The following is a 16778-nucleotide window of genomic DNA, read 5'->3' as shown; positions in this document are numbered from 1 at the left end:
TGATGGATGATGGAGGGATGGATGAATGGATGATGGAGGGATGGATGGATGATGGATGGATGGAGGGCTGGATGGATAAATGGATGGATGATGGATGATGGATGATGGAGGGATGGATGAATGGATGAATGGATGGATGAATGGATGATGGAGGGACGGATGGATGAATGGATAGATGGAGGGATGGATGGATGGATGATGGATGGATGGAGGGAGGGATGATGGAGGGACGGATGAATGGAGGGATGGATGGACGAATGGATGATGGATGGATGGAGGGATGGATGGAGGGCTGGATGGATAAATTGATGGATGGATGATGGATGGATGGATGATGGATGGATGGAGGGAGGGATGATGGAGGGACAGATGAATGGAGGGATGGATGGACGAATGGATGATGGATGGATGGATGGATGATGGATGGATGGAGGGATGGATGGAGGGCTGGATGGATAAATGGATGGATGGATGATGGAGGGATGAATGGATGATGGATGGAGGGATGGAGGGATGGATGGAGATGAGTGATGGTTGCCTGGAGTTTTCTCCTTGGCCCAACCATTTCCCCTTGGTGGAGCCCGTCTGGGCTAATAAAGTTTGTGGGTTGTGGCAGTCATGTATGGTGGCCCTACCACAATGCACCTCTAGTGGATGTGAAGCCTTTGGCCCCAGGAGAGAATTGCTTCTGAGGAAGAGAGCCGCCCACTGTCCTGCAAATATAGTAGTGAAACTGTGCCGATAACCAGAATGCCCCACGGGAGGGGGTTGTGGGCCCTGGGATGTGGAAGCGTGGCCAGGCCAGGGGGAGATTCCAAACCCCCAGCTGGGAGCCGGACGCTTCTGCTGCCAGTGAGGAAATGCCAGGACTCAGTATTGTGTTATTCCCAACAGTCAATTTTCTTAAAAGAAAAAAAAAAAGGCAGGGTCAAGAAGCTGGATGGAAAAGGCCCCTGAGGTGGTCAATGGTGCCTTCGGCTTTAGGTCGGGAGGCCCTGTAGGTTTTTGTTTCCTTCCCTCCCGCCTTATCTGGGAGAGGTGGTTCCTCCTGGAAGGGAGGACAATGCTGGGGTACTGCGGAGTGGTGCCCCAGCCCCATTCCTGCCCCAGTAAAATCACACAGGACCCCCTGGCAGCTGGTGACGGGGGCGGGGCGCCGGGCTGGTCTGGGCCTCAGTCTCCCCACCTGGTAGAGTGGGAGACTTACTCCAGCCCTGGGGCACTGGAAGCGCCAAGGCCTTCAGGAAAGGGAGAGGCCGGAGGGACCGGATGCAGCCTGAGCCCTGGCCCTGGGCACCTGCGGGCAGGTGAGCCATGGGGGCCCCCTCCCCGTGCACCCTGGCAGGTGGGGCCGGGCCGAGCGGCGGCTCAGATTTCCTGTGCACAGACAGCGGTTGGGAGGTGTTTCCTGAGCCCCAGGCCTCCCTGGACGGGTTCTGTCCTCCAGCCCTGGCGCAGCCTCCCTCCCTCCCCCGCTTGGCTCCCACCCGGGTGGGGGCGGTGGGGGCGGGGGGGGGGGAGGAGTCTGCAGCTGCGAACATTCCTGACCCGAAGTTCAGGGGAGAAAGCCCAGCTGCTCGCCTGGCAGACAATGGAGCACCCCCCTGCCCGACTCCCGCGCCCCCCAGTGCTCAGGGCCTAGCGCTGGTGTGGCTGGAATTTCCAGAAAGTGCAGTGTCTGAGTGGATCTTATGTTCTGCCTGTCGGAAGGTGACTTCCGCAGAAACTTGCTGCGCTGGCTGTCGGGCTGTGGGGGTTCACGGGATCACTCCTCCGAGCCCCCTCCCAAGTGGAGTCTTAGAAGTCATGGCCAGTCCCTGGAAAAATTAAAAAAAGGAAGAAACACCTTAGAAAGGCCGAGTTCCCCCGCGCCCGGCCCCCCACCCCTACAGGCCTGGGTCACTGTTGGCCCAGACCCACTGTGTCCACTTCTGAGGCTGTATCTGCTCCTCCTCCCCCGACACCTGGAGCGACAGAGACCCTCCCAGGAGACCAGTGGCTTTGGGTGGAGGGCGGGGCGGGGTGGGGCGTGGGAGGGGTGGTGGGTGGGGGTGGGGGCGGGGGTGGGGGGAGCAGGAAGGGCTGCAGGGCTGGTGGGGGGCGGGGGTGGACCCAGGGGAGGCAAAGTCCTCCGGCCCAGGCCGGGGCGGGGGCAGGTGTTTTTTTCAATTGTGGGGAAACGCACGCAAGAGTTGGCCACCTCAGCCACCTTTAAGTGTGCACCTTGGGGGCGTTAAGCACATTCGCGCGGCGCCGCCACCCCTGCCATCCAGCCCCAGCAGTCTTCATCTTGTAAAACCGAAACTCTGCCCATCGCATGGCTTCCCGTGCCCTCCCCACCTCACCCCTCGCCCCTCTGCTTTCCGATCGGACTCCTCCAGGGCTCGCAGGGAAAGAGAATCATGATCCCGCGGTGTGTGTCTTTGGGTGACCGGCCCGTGTCGCTGAGCTTCGTGTCCGCCAGCGTCCTCCTGTACCGTGTGTCGGAGCCGCTTCCTTTTTAGGGCCGAATAACGTTCCCCTGTACGGACCACCCGTGTGGTCCTTTCCCGCTTGTCCCTCGGTGGGGGGGGGGGGTCGCTGCTCCGCTTGGGGCTGTGGTGAGTCGCGCTGCCGTGAGCGTGGCTGCGCACGGGTCTCTCGGAGACCTGCTCTCAGTTCTTTTGGGTGTATCCCCAGAAGCGGACGGCTGGACCCTGCAGTGCTTTGGTTTTTCATCTGTCTTCCACTGGGGCTGTACCATTTGCCACTCCTGCCACCCGTGTACCGGGTTCCGGTTTGTCCACGTCCTCGCTCCTGCTTGTTATTTTCTGGTTTTTTGGTTGTTTTGGCCGTGTTTCCCCACCTGTGGCAAGTTCCCTGTCTGGGGATCGAACCTGTGCCACAGCAGAGACCGTGTAGATTCCCAAACCTGCTGAGCTTTCGGGGAATTCTTGGGATTACTATTTAAGGGTCGTCCCTCGTTCAGGGAGGCCAGGGGAGTGGAGGAGGGTGCTTGGCGTTGGCATCGGGAGCTGCCGGTCCCCTTGGCTGCCTCTTGGGGGGGGCGTGGCTCCCGGTGGGTCCCTGGAACCCAGGCCTGCCTGTTTGGCACATGAGTAGGGAATGTTGGACTGAATGAAGGTTGGTGTGGGGGCTGTCGGCAGGCGGAAGACCCCGCAGGGGCAGGTGTTCAGAGGAGCAGGGCCCCCATGGAGGCTGCCTCTTCGCTGCGGACAGAGCCACGCAGGCATTCTGACCTCTGCCCTCCGGGCCTGGCAGGGCGTCGGCCCGCTGAGGCCACAGGAGCCGGGAGCACCTGCCTTCCCCATCCAGCTAAACTTGCGTTTACTGCACACGCAGAGCGGCGTCGTGAAAATAAAGTCCAATTAAAAACAGGAAAAGTGTGTTTACATCTTACCCTCCACCTGCCAGGACTTCAAAAACCCTCCCTCTCAGCGCGTGGCCACCTGCAGACCTTTCTGTGTTGGGCCTCGTTGATCACAGCGCGGAGCCAACACCAGCTCGCCCGCCCACACCCACGGGGCCCTTCCCACAGGAGCACCTGCACCTGCAGCGCCGCCCTGAGCCCCTGGGGTGGAGCCCCCGCAGGGCTGTGTGGCGGAGACGAGCCTGGGGGCACCCGCAGCCGCCTTCCATTCCCTTCCTGGGATGGGGAGGGGTCCTGTCGCCGCCCTCAGCCTTCCTGGGGTGGGGGCGCGCACCTTTGTGGGTTCGGGTTTCCCTGAGCGTCCACCGTGTGTGGCTCCTGCCTCGGGTGTTTTGGGTCCTTTCCAGCATCCTCGGGAGATACGCTTCTTCAGACTCCTTGGGGTGCCTGTGAGGAGCGAGGCGGGGTGGGGGCGCGGCTCACCCCCATGTGGCTGTTGCATGGCCACGGCTCCCCATTGGGCCTGGCGGTGACCCCCCAACCCCCCCGCGGTGACAGAGCTGATTCAGCAGCCATGTGTGGAGAGGACAGGGTGTGGGGACGACAGGCCCTCAGCAGGTGGCCCATGGACAGCCGGACGCTGGCGGCTTGTCAGAGCCGCCGGGAGCTGTGGGGACGGTCACAGAACATGACGCTTCATCCTCTCTCCAGGCAAGGATGTGTGCTGGCCGGGGAGCCAGGGCCCCACACGCCCCGCGTGCTGCCTTGACCGACAGCCTCTGCGGCCCTTGTGGCGCTTTGAGAAGGATGTCTGTCCCTGCTGCTCCCGGTGGTAGGACCTTTCAAACACCATGTGTTCTGCATTGGTTTTCCACCAGTGGAGGCGGGTGGGTGTGTGGGAGGGTGTCACCCAGCCTCCAGGTGCTGTCCCCCGCCTCCAGGTGCTGTCCCCAGCCCCTGGGTGAGCAGACAGGTGGCTCTCAGGCGTGTTTTGGTCCCCTGATGTGGGGGTCCCCGAGCTGGGCACTTCCTAAAGAGACTTGGAGGTGTCCACTGGACAGGAGGTCTGGGGGCCTGAGCTGGGGTCGTTGGGGTGAGGGGGGCAGAGTTCCCAGGGAGGCTTCAGGATTTGAACCCAGACGTCTCTGCCTGAAAGCCAGCTGGACCTGCCAAGCCCCCCAACTGCAATTCAGGGGGTCAGCAGCCAGAGCTGGGTCCCATAACATTCAGAGAGCGGTGACAAGGAGGTGGATCTGGGGCCCGAGATAGCCACATCCTGACTCCCCCGCCCCCACCTGGTTGAGCGTCTCTTTGGGGCTGGGGGGTCTCTTTGGACCCCTTGCCCTCCAAAGACCCCTGGGCTGGCTGGTTCTGGCAGGGGGGGGGGGGCCAAACCACATTTACTGAGGGTCTCAGGGTGCCACGTCCAGGGTTCTGGGGCCATGGGGGAACCTGTAAGGAGCATGAGTGGTTGTGAGCTGGGAGACAGGTGGGAGGAACCTGGGTTTTTGTCTCAGTTTTTGCTTCAGGTGGGGGGTCCATCCATCTCTGCAGGCATATGCATGTGTGCATCCATCCATCCTTTCATAAACCTCTGCTGAGGGCCAGTGGGTGTGGCTGCACCAGTGGTGGTGAGGTCGTGGTTCAGGGCCTAAGGGTACCTCCTGCCCACTGGAACCTCGGCCATATGGTGACCGCAGACTGGGTGCTTCCATCAGCAGAAATTCCGTCTCGCCCAGTTCTGGCGGAGAGACGTCAGAAACCACAGTGTTGCAGGGCCGTGCTTCCCCCTCCACTGCCCTGGGCTCAGGGGAGGGACCTGCCCACCTCTCCCAGCTCCTGGTGGCCCAGGCGTCCCTGGCTCGTGGCCACATCACCCCGGTCTCTGCTCCGCCCCACCCCCCCCACCCCCGCCCCATGTCCCTCCTCTGTGCCTCTTATGAGGACACTGGCCCTTGGCTTTAGGGCCACCCTGATCCAGGATGGTCTTGAGATCCTGAATTACATCTGTTGAGAGCCCTTTTCCAGACCAGGTTGCATTCAGAGGCTCTGGGGGTCGTATCTTTGGGGGAGCCTTTCAAGCCACTGCACTTGGCCAAGCGCATCCTCAGGCCTCAGCCGTCGGATCTGGCAGACGGGGCTGGTGTCTGTTCTTGGACGGTCATGTTAACGTCCGCAGAGCCCACCTGCCTCAAGGCCTCAGGGCGCCCCCTGGCACCAGACTCACCCCTGGTGGCAGCTCCAGGGGATCACAGGGAGCCCTGTTGGAAGGTGAGGAAGCCGCTCCCCCCCACCCCCCCACCGAGGCTTTGCGGGCCTCCCTGGAGGGGAGGAGGGGGGGCCTCCGGGAGTGCCTCTGGGGTCTCTTCTGGAGTGGAAAGTCACCCAGGGTCCCCTCCCCTCCCACTCTGACTTTCCCAAGGGCCCAGTCCTGTCCCCCAGTGCCCCATAGAAAGGCTGCCCGCTTGATTGCTTGTCTAAGAGGAGTTCTTTTTAGGGCCACACCTGCGGCATATGGAAGTTCCCAGGCTAGGGGTCGAATCAGAGCTGCTGCTGCCGGCCTAACCACAGGTCACGGCAATGCCAGATCCTTAACCCACTGAGCAAGGCCAGGGATCGAACCCGCGTCCTCGTAATCCTAGTTGGGATCGTTAACCACTGAGCCATTCAGGAAACTCCTAAGAGGAGTTCTGATGCTGGCCCGTGTGTGAGGCTGGCTTGGGCCTCTTTTGGGGGGAGATGGCAGCCTGCAGCTCCCCGGCTTCCCCGGGAAGGGCTGGCTTTGCCTCTGGTTCCCAACACGGAGGGTGCTTCATGTTGTGCTCCTGCTTCGGAAGCTGCGTGGCCTGCAGCTCTGGTTCTCCTCCCGTACACCTGCCGAGGCCGGAGAGCTAGGGGCTGGGGCCCCCTGGCCTTTAAGAGATGCATTTGGCTTTCGTTTCAGTGGGTGGCGGGCGGGGCGGGTTAAACTGAATCAGCCCGGTGTGTTCTGCCTGGGTCTCTCTGGGGTGGATCGGGGAAGAGGAGCTTGGAGGAGCGTGGGACGGATGCTCTGATGGTGACCTTGAGGCCGCTTTCGGGAAGGAAGAGGAGACGGAGAAAATGAGATGGCAGGGACAAGGCGCGGTTTCACAGGGCTCGGGGACCAGAGTTCATGGCCTGGCTCAGGGCTGCACGAGGGGGAGGAGGGGCGTCGGGGGCCGGCGTGGGGAGGGGGCGCCGTGTCAGGTGGCGGCCGAGCTCGTCTCTCTGAGCAGGAGCGTGGGCTTGAACCCTCTGGCGTTCAGAAGCCGGCTCGCGAAGAGGGTCGCACGGAGAAACACTGGAAAAGCAATTTCCTGCCGGCTTTGTAGAAAACCTTTGGTTTGACCCTGACCTTGAAGTCTTGATAGACCTCGGGCTAGTTTTTATCCCTCCGGCTCACACGGGCCATTAGCTAGAGCAGAGGATCTTTTGAGGGCTGCTGGGAACCGATTCCATCCAGATCCTTCCCTGGACAGCTGTGGGCTCGGAGGAGTTCTTGCTGCCCCTCGTCTGTGTTCCCTGTGCTGGGGGACAGGGCAGGGCCTGGCACACAGTAGGTGTCTGTTAAGCGCCTGCCGACTGCAGATGGCTCTCCTGGGCCCCCAGCCCCTCCCTGCTCTGCTCAGCCTTCCAGCCGCCGCCGAGTGCTTTTCCAGGACTGTTTTTCTTGATGTGTTCCCCTTCAGTGCGCGCGAGGAAGTACTTTGAGCTCAGGATGGGGGGAGTGACTGCTTTGTGGGCGTCATCAGCTCGGCACAGCCCGGCTGGGCTTGGCTGCCAAGGCGTCTCCCGCCCGCTGGAGCTTGACCCCCTAACCTTTCAAAACCTGCTTCCCGTGGCCCTGCTGAGCCCCCTCCCCAGCCTCACGGGAAGCCCCCCTCTCCGTTTCACCATGCCAGCTGTCTGGAGAGTGGCAAGCAGGTGGCCCCATGCAGCTGTGACCCACGGTGGAAGGCCGTGTGGCGGGAGCGGGCACAGCAGGGCCGGGAGCCATGGGAGCAGCAGGATCGGGGCTTAGAGCCCCAGCAGTGCCAGGTGCCAGGGTTGTGTGTGCAGCTTCCGCGCTCCTGTGGGTCACAGGGGGAGGGGAGTGGCTGGGTGGGAGGCCTGGGTCCGTGCCCAGCACTCCAGGAAGTGGCCAGAGGGCCAGAGGACACTGGAAGTGGGTCAGGACATCCTTGTGGGAGGAGAGCTCGGGGTCAGGAGTCAGGGGTCAGGAAGCTTGTTGAAGCTGGCCTTGTGATCTGTCTTAGAGGGACCCCCTTCCAGCCCTGAGGAGGCCGAGTGCATTTCGAATGACCTTTTGGTGGTCCGGGTGGGAAGGTGATGTCCCGGCTGGGAGGAGAATTGGGATCCGAGAGGCCCAGGGAGATGAGCTCAGCGGTCATCACCCCTGCAGGTTGTCCCCAGCCCCTCCCATGGGGCTGCCACCAGGGTCCCCCCCCCCAATGGCTCTGGGGGGCCCTCCAGGGAGGCGTCTTGCTCAGTGGCCAGACTGGAGCAGCCCACCTGGGTCAGAGCTGGTCCTGCTCTCACTGTGGGTTGGCCCTGGTGGACCAAGTGGGGCAGCTGGCGAGTCCAGCAGAGCCGCGGGCAGACGTGGATGGAAGAAGGTCCACGCAGCACCGGGCGCCGGCCCTACAGCCACCGATCTGTGTCGCAGAAGGTGGAATCCCGCCCGACCGTGTTTCAGCACATCTGAGCGTCAGACTTCAAGGCAGACGGTGACTCAGTCCTTTCTGGACAGAATTCGGTGGCTGCTGGGCTAAGCCGCCCAACGGCGAGTGGCGAGCACAGCGGTGGGCACGATGCAGCCATCCCACCTCTCCTGCCCCCCTTGTGGGGCAAGGCCGGCCCCTGGAAGACCTCGGGGCACAAAGGAAAGCCCCCTCCCCTCCCTACAGCAGCCGCGTACAAAGGCCGCGGGAGCTCGTCCGTCCGCCTCTGTCTCTGTGTGTGCGCAGCCGAGGAGACGGACAGGGTGGAGGAAGCATCCCTGTTAAATTGGCCAGACCCAATCCAGTCCCCGACGCCCCGCAGTAACCCCCGCTGGGCCTGCAAGGTCGAGGTCCGGTCCCTGCCTGGAGCAGCGGGTGAGCCGGAGTCCCTGCCCCCTGCCCTGGGAGCGCCCCTGCCCCGCGCTGGGGGCACCTTGGCCCCTGACGGCAGGCGTGTGAGTCCGGGGCTGTGGAGTTGGACGGACTGGTTGTAATCCCAGGTCCAGACCTCCTGGCCTGCGGCCCCCTCTGTGAGATGGGTGATCAGGGATGAACGCCCCCCACCCCCTGCCACCGAGCTGAAATTGTCTGCAGGTGTAGCGGGTGGCGGACCCTGCCCTGCTGAGAGGTCATGGCCAACCCCAGATTCTACTGCTTGCTCGTTTGGGGAAGAGATGCTTCTGGACGTGAGGGTTGCCACCCATGCAGCTGCGGCCATCCATGGGGCCCTGGGTACCTCTGAAGCCATCGTGGAATCTCCCTGCTGGGCGCAAAGCTGGGCCATTTCAGGGATGTCCGCATCAGACACTCATCCGTTCATCCATTCATTCCCCGGGCATTGAGCCCCTGCTGCAGGCGTCGCCTAGGGTATTTGGAACCCAGGGGGAGAAGAGGGTCTCAGCCCTGCCCCCATGGAGTGTCTGGCCAGCTTGTCCCCTCAGGGACTCCTGTTTATTTACCCCAAGGGTCCCAAATTTGCACAAGCCATTCTAGCAAGCTACATCTATTAAATAGTAACGAAGTCACTTAAAATGGCTTTTGGAATGAGCATGGCATAAATAAAACAAGAAATTAATTCATTTCCCCATTTTTTATTGATCAAAGACCTCGTCGTCAGCTGCCAGTCAGAGCGTCTGATCGGCAGGCCGCAGCAGCTTGGCCCCAGGAGGTTATACTGTGCCAGCTAAAGCAGAGCCACTTGCCACCGTGAAGTACCGTTTTAGTGCCACTTGTTGAAATAGTTCAGGAAATTCAGTGCCGTCCACGGACCTTTTTGGAGCCTGCATTGTAGAATGCGGGTTTCAGATGTGTAGACCGCCCCCCCGCCAGGAAGGTGCAGAGGTTTTGAAAGAAAGTTCCGGTTCTCGTGATAGCGGTGTGGCTGACCTGCCCCTGTCCCCTCCGTGGTGTTCACGTCGCTGTCGCCTCGCGATGTTGGCCGTCCTGGAGGCTCTGGCTGGCTGGTGGTAGTCTCTCCCCGGTCCTGGGCATCAGCTTCGAGGCTGATTAGGGCCGGCAGAGGTGTGGGCGGAGGGCCAGGTCCGTCCGGGGTGTGGCTGCTCCCCAGCTGTGTCCAGGAGGAATGTTGACCCTGAGTGCAGGTCGCAGGGCCTGGAGGGGCTGCGGGGGCCAGCTCCCTGCCTCCGCCCTCCCAGGAATGACGTCACAGGGCGGCGTGGGACCCAGGGACTTCAGGATCTCCGGAGGCAGTGGCCCCCGCGTCACTGGTCCCTTCTTAAAGCCGTTCTTTGGAGTGAGGGCCCGGCATCGTAGGAGGTGGAGGGCGAGGCTTTCCCACTTTGCAGATGGGAAAACTGAGGCGGGAGAAGACGAGGGGTGGTGAGTTGGAGCGGACACTGCCCTGTAGCCAGGCCAGGGCTCTTACCTGGGGGTTGGGGGTGGAGTATGGGCCTGTGCCTTCTGGCCCTGCCCTGGAGACCCCGGGGGGTGGGGTGGGACTGTGTGATGGAGTGGGTGGGCTGGGGACACCAGCCAGCATCCCCAGAAGAGCTTTGCACGTCAGTGACCACCAGCAGGGCGGGGAGGGTGGACGGGGATGGGGAGTGCCCTGCAGGGGGCGTCCCCGTGGAGCCCATGACCTCAGCGGAGCATTGATGCCAGGAACTGCGGGCCGCCGGCCTCCAGACACAGTCTGGGGGGCAGCAAAGGGACTTCCCCGGGGCAGGCCTTGTAAGGGGCGAGGGGCACTCAGGGAGGTCGCCCTCCTCCTTGCCAAGTCTCTGAGCCTGTTTCCGACCTGCACACGGGGGCTCAATGCGAGTCCGTGGTAGGGGCAGATGGCATGCAGACATGAAGGCAAAAGCTCCCCGTGAACTGCGAAGTGGGGCTCCCCCCCCCCACCCCGCTGGCCAATCCCCGAGCCACCATTTCTGTGTGTGGAGTCTGCCTGTCGAGCCCCAAAGCTGGACTTCTACCTTCAGTGTCTCCCTATCGCCCTGAACAGACGTCGTTACCCTGCAAGCATTGTTTTCCTTTAAAAAAACAAAAACCAAAACCCTGGTGTCACCCTGCTCAGCCACCTACAAACTTCAAGAGAGCTTAAATGTCAGCAGTCTGGCCTTGGAGGGTAGACAGACCCAGGTGTGTTCCCAGCTCTGTCACATCCTCGCTAGTGGCCTTGGGCAGGCCAGGCACCCTCTCGGGGCCTCGGTCTGTAAATGAGGAGGTGCCGTGATGACTCTGGGTTGCTGTGAGCAGGGCAGCCCTTAGCCCCGAGCCTGGTGCCATGGAAACCCTTGCTCCCTGGAAGCTTCTGAGATTCCTATGAGCCCACTTCTGGATGCCCAGGGCCCCAGGTCCTGGTCCAGCCCCTCCCTGAAGCAGCGAGACTTGTGAGCACACGCAGTGGGGGTGGGGGTGCGGCCCAGAGCCAGTCTGCGCAGACGGTGGGTGAGTCACATCCTACAGAGCCCAGCACCCAGGCCCAGGCCCCGCACAGCTCCCACGGGTGGGCCGCAGGGAGCCTGGCCTTGAACATGGAGGCCCCGCCCCTTTGCCTGGTCCTGGGCTCCCCTCCCCCTGGGGGTGGGGCCTGGGGTCCTCATCCCTGCAGCCTGTTTCCGGCAGGAACTTGGGCCCAGCCGTGGCCTAGCTGCTCTGGGCCTCGCGTTGTCCCGTCTGGGGAATGGGGCTCACCCTTGTCATTGCAGGCGGGACATGAGTTTGTCACTGGAGCAGGACAGCAAGTACTGTTTGTTGTCGGCTCCCTCCCTCCCTCTCTCGCCTGGGGCCGTGCCCGGGCCTCGAACCGTTCACACCACAGAGCCTGCCTTGTGACCCGGCTGTCAGCTCCCTCTGCCTCTGTTCCCCTGAGCACCTGCCTCTCAGCGCTAAGGTGTGTGAGCTGCTGGGTGGGTGCAAGGTCTCCAGGGCTCCTGTTCTGGCACCTTCTGGGGGACAGCAAGCCCAGGGAGGGCTAATGGTGGCGGGGCCGTGGCCTGAAGGGGCTGCTCGCCCCGTGGGGCGGGGCGCGCCTGTGTCTCCTCCACCCGGTGGGGCTGTCCCTGGCGGTGTCTTCCTGATCAGCGGGTTGGCCACTAAGAAGCCACTCAAGCTCCCCACAGGAAGCCCCCTCCCCGGTGCATCGAGGGCTTGAGGCTTAGATCTTGAGCCCTGGCTCGCAGGGCTCTGCTCTGCCTCTCACATCCAGGGTCCCCGAGCTGGGCCGCAGGACAGCTAAGTGGCAGGTGACAGTGAGCAGCAGGCCTGGGCTGTCCTGTGCTGCCGCGCCTGGGAGGTTGGCGTCTGGTCACTGAGCCTGTGTGCTCACGCTAATCTGATTTCAGCCTGATTAGGTCGCAGGAGGCAGAAAAGGGCCCGAGATTAGAGGCTGACGCACCCAGGACACGGGTGGCCCCGCCTCTGGGCACAGCGGCCAGGCCTGAAGAGGGACTGCCTGGGGCCCTGCCTGGGGCTGGGGGCGCGGGGGGTGCCCTGAACAAAAACAGCCGCGCTGCCTTCGCTCGGGGCCACTTGTCACAGGGCCAGTTTTCTGGGGACGGATTGTTATTGGGGCTGCTTAGCTGGACTTCGGAGGCTGAGCTTCCAGACGCTGGCAAAGCAGTGGCCGCCCTTTGTCGTGGGCCTCCAGGGCTGCGGAGAGAGAATGCCACTTGCCCCTGAGGCCACAGGGACAAGGCCAGCCGTCAGGCTCTCTCTGGCCACAGGCCAAGGAGGGGCAGCTTCTGGCTTCACACTGGCCACTGGGCTGCCCTTACCCGCTGTCACTCAGCCTGTGGCTGAGATGTGCCTGCGGCTGCTGGGTCCCCGCATCCGCTCCCTCACGCCTTCAGGAGTCTCTTTCCTGGAATCGGAAGCCGGCCCTGCTGGGAGGGAGGGATCCCGAGGCTCCGACGGGCCAGGCTCCGGCCACACGCCCTCCGGGGCCCAAGGAGGTGGGGAAGGAGGGGGCTCCCAGGTGAGTGGACATGAGTCGCCCACTGTCCCTGCTTAGCGGAAAGGGAAGGGGGCTGGGCCCTCCCTGTTCTGCTCCCTCCCTGCCTCAGTTTCCCCAGTCAAACAATGGGCGAGATGGTGACCGTGGGGCTCATTCGAACTGGCCCCCGATGAGAGTGAAGGAGAAGCTGTTGGTAAGTACTCCGGACCCAGGGGACCTGGGGGACCCAGGACTCGGGGCATCCCGGAGGCCAACCCTGTCCTCCTCAAAGGGCCTTTGCTGCTCTGAACCACACGTGGGCGCACGTCTCAGCTCAGCCGCCTCTGATCTGGAGCCAAAGTTCTCCGCTCTCTGGGCCTCAGTCTCCCTCCCTGTAAAGTGGGTGAATCACGGCGGGAGGGAGGAGCGGGCGGCCCAGAGCCGGGTGCACGGAGCCCTGTGACCAGAAGCCGGGCCCAGCGCTTGTCCCTGCCCCGCCGCGTCCCTTGCCCAGTGTCCGAATCAGTCTGCGCGGCTGTTGTCCCTGGCTGGTCCGCGGTGCCTGGGGTGGTGCGCCCGGAGCGGCACGGGCAGTGGTTTGAGACGGTGAGGGGCCGGAGTGGCCACGCTGGGGGCGGGCCCAGGCCGGGCAGACGCTGTGCCCGCCGGGCGCCTGCCCCCTTCTGAGCCCTGAAAGGAAGCCCGGCCTTGCTGTGTGATTATGGTTGGGAGCTGTGTAATTAACTCCAAAAATGGGAGGCCGAGGAGGAATTAAAATAAATGCTTGGTGGAAATTAGAGACGAGTGACGTGCAGAAAATAGTGGAGCCAGGCTGGAAGCTGCAGCCGCCCGGGGCGGGCAGGAGGCAGGGGTCTGAGGCCACGGGGGCGAGGGGGCCGATCGGTAGGCCTGGGTTCTGACCTGCCTCCTGGGTCTGCAGGCGGCAGCGCGTGGGGACCCCAGACGGGGGCGCTTAAAGCAGCTCAGGCGCCTTTGGGCCGGGTTCTAGAAGCCTGAGATCAAGTGTCCCCAGGGCGGGCTCTTCCTCGGGGCCTGGTGGGAGCGTCGGTCCCAGGCCCCCTCCCAGCTCCTGGGGGCTGCTCTACTCCCCGGAGCCTCTCTTGGAACCCTCCCCCCGTTGTCACATGGCCTCCGCTCTGCCAGTCTGTTTCTCTGTTTTTTTTTTTTTTAATTGAAATTTTTTTTCTGGTAGTAAAAGACCCAAAACGTACCATTTGCCCATGTAGCCGTTTTAAGTGTACCCTTCAGTGGCTTGGAGCACGTCTAGACCGCTGAGCAGCACCTACCCCTGGTTCTTCCCAGGACGTGGTCATTGTTCCAGACGGACGCTCTGTCCCCGTTACACTGACCGCCCCCGAGCCCGGGCTCCCACCCTCCTGCTGTCTCTGTGGATTTCCTCGGCCTTCTCCTGGGTCCTTCGGGTCAGGGTGTGTCCTTTCGTGTCTGTTCTTTAAAACTGTCAGGTCCAAGAAGACAAAGACGGGGCCTGTGTTTGGTCCGCCGTCCAAACCAGTAGCTGTGGCCCGTGTGGCTGCGAGGCTTAAACTGGGCAGGATAACGTTAAACGCAAAGTGCCTTCGTGCCGTCAGACTGGCCGCGTTTCCGGCGCTCAGTGGGCACGTGTGCCTGGTGGCTGCCCTACTGGAATGGCACACAACGAACGTTTCCATCATTCTAGAAAGTTCTGTCGGAGACTCCTGTTCCTGGGAACACGAGACGTGATGACTGAATCACGCGGGATCGGGACTGGCCCCGGGGGCGGGTGTCGTCTTTATCAGGACCTTCGGGTCGTCCTTTGTCTTCGTCTTTTGATGAAGTGTGAGCAGTGTCTACAGATGGGATGGTGTGTGGGACTCCCGTTCATTTCTTGATTTTGACAGGGGCGCTGTGGGGGGGTGGAGGCGGGGGTCACACTCAGAGGTTTGGGGGAAAGGGGGTCACGTCTGCAGTTTACTCTCATGTGTTCAGAAAGCGTTCACGTGTACACCGATGCACACACAGCTGCACGTGGATAGACACCAGTACACGCAGATGCACAGAGATACACAAAGATACACGCAGGTGCACAGATACACACACAGGTACCCGCTGACACACACTGATACACGAAGGTACCCGCACACAGATACACATACAGCAGATACACAAAGATACACACTCGCAGTTAGAGCCATACACCCGATACACTTCGATACACGAAGACGTAACGCAGAGCCACAGATATAGATACAGATCCACGAAGACGCACACTGATACAAATAGACACACTGATACACGGAGATACACAAAGATAGGGAGTAATATTATATGACAGGTTTTCAAGCCGGTGTTCTTCGTGACCAGGGAGCAGCCCCAGTCAGAAGGCAGGAGTGGCCCCCTGCAGAGGCTGCTCCAGGGTCGGGGGAGGTGCCCGCTGGGGGTGGGTGGCTGGGAAGATTCCTGTCTCTGCTGGGGCACCATGTGGCTGGCGGGAGCCCTCAGTGCAGCTTGGTTTACGCTGGGCCTCCTGTGGCTTCTGATTCTGGCCTGTCCGTCGCCTAGATCTGTCCATTCGTCTGAATTTCTGGTGAGCAATCGCAGGCTCTGCGCAGGTCTCTTGGCATCGAGCTGTTGGGCCTTTCGCAAGGTTTTAATGGCAGCGGGGCCGGGGGGGTCTGAAGCCCTGGGTCATTGCTCAGCTGTGTGCACCGCGGTCCTTACATCGTGGACGGCCACGCCGAGCTGCACCAGGGGGGGCTGATGGCTCCCACGTACCTGACGCCTCCTCTGTGCCATCAGGGTATGTAATTGACCCGGCCAGTAATGTCCTGTTAGGGGTCCAGGCTCGGGAGCCAAAGCCATTCTCCCCAGGTCCTGCAAGCTGAGATCACTGGATAGGATTTGAACCTGGGCCCTGTGACGTCAAAGTATGCATCCAGGCCACCTCGTCTGCTGCCCCCAAGTCTTTCTCAGCCCTTCCTCCAGGGGAACGGGAAGCTGGTGGTCCTATTCGTCCACCCGCCCCACGCCTCCTGCACCTGCTGCTTTGCCACGCCCACTGCAGGGGCTCAGAGGCTGAGTACTGGGTGGAGGAGATATGCCCCAGGCTGGCCTTTGTGCTCCCACCAGCCCCCCGCTGTGTCTGGCATGTGTCCCCCCAGGGTCCCCATGGCTTCCTTGGGGCTTTGTCACATGGAGTAGTAGGGTGTGTCTGTGCCGGGGATGGCCGTGTGAAAGTGTCTGTGTGTGTGCACGTGTGCACGCCGTCCCTGCGGAGGGAAAGCGGGCATATTTGGTTCTAGCCGAGACCTGGCAGCGTTGAAACTTCTGGATCTCTGGGCAAACAGTCAGGAATGGCCAGGGCGAGCAGGACTGCCTGGGACATCAGGGCCCGCAGGACATTGGAGCTTTGAAGCACCGGTCCAGGGCGGCGCGTGGCAGCCGTTTGCCGCTTGGGTGCAGCCCTTACGGACGGTGCGGGTTTAGTAATTTCCCCTTCTTTCCTTAGTTCCTGTGTTTGAAGAACATTCGCACCTTCCTGAAAGTCTGCCACGACAAGTTCGGGCTGAGGAACAGCGAGCTCTTTGACCCCTTCGACCTCTTCGATGTCCGAGACTTTGGGAAGGTGAGTGGCCTCTTTCCTGGCGCTGCAGGTGAACGGGCCGGGCCGGGCCCCTCCCCCTGGAGCCGGGTGGGCAGGGGAGGGCTGGGGTGTGTTACAAACAGGCGGGGGGGGGGGGGCGGCGGTGTGCGTGTCGTGTTTGGGGGCCTCTCAAGCTGTTCAGGGTGTGATGAGGACAGCACCACAGAACTGGGTCCAGCCCTACCTTTCTCAGCGCGTCACCCTGAGCATTTACTTTCTGCCCCAAATCTCCGCTCCTTCGTGGGGGATGGGCAGCAACTCACGGGGGGGGGGGGGCGGCGTTGACTGAGACGATGCAGGGGTCGTGTTTATTGTGGTGCTCGGAGCAGGTGGGGTGATGGTCTGAGCTCCCTGGTTCCTGGAGGTGGTCCCCAGATCGGCGGCAGATGAGACAGGAAGTCAAGTCTCCCTGTGTTTTTAGAAAGTGCCCCTGGCGGCTGTCTTGCAGGACGCCTGCTGGCACAGGTGAGGAGCAGGTACAAAGGCTGGGGTTGGGGGTGTGGCTCATTGTGACTTCCCGGCAAGCCTGGGTTCAGAGTGCCAGTGTGGCGCGTCACCTACCACCCAGAAGCACGGCAGTTCCCGGGTCCGTCCTTCTAAACAGGAGGGTCAGGACCGGGACATCTG

General features: G+C 62.1%; 1 protein-coding gene across 5 annotated transcripts in view; it reads left to right on the top strand.

Annotated features, from left to right (window-relative positions):
- The window catches only part of VAV2 (vav guanine nucleotide exchange factor 2), a 176731-nt gene that overhangs the window by 21557 nt on the left and 138396 nt on the right, over positions 1-16778 (top strand). For all 5 annotated transcript variants that reach the window (XM_047768858.1, XM_047768856.1, XM_047768853.1 and 2 more), the window contains exon 2: positions 16017-16133. In XM_047768858.1, coding sequence (XP_047624814.1) covers positions 16017-16133 — 117 coding nt within the window. The remainder of the gene's footprint in view (positions 1-16016; positions 16134-16778) is intronic.

The sequence above is a fragment of the Phacochoerus africanus genome, chromosome 2 (genome assembly GCF_016906955.1).
Source record: "Phacochoerus africanus isolate WHEZ1 chromosome 2, ROS_Pafr_v1, whole genome shotgun sequence".
Taxonomy (NCBI): domain Eukaryota; kingdom Metazoa; phylum Chordata; class Mammalia; order Artiodactyla; family Suidae; genus Phacochoerus; species Phacochoerus africanus.
The sequence above is the reverse complement of the archived record's forward strand: the minus strand, read 5'-3'. Positions and strand labels throughout refer to the sequence as shown.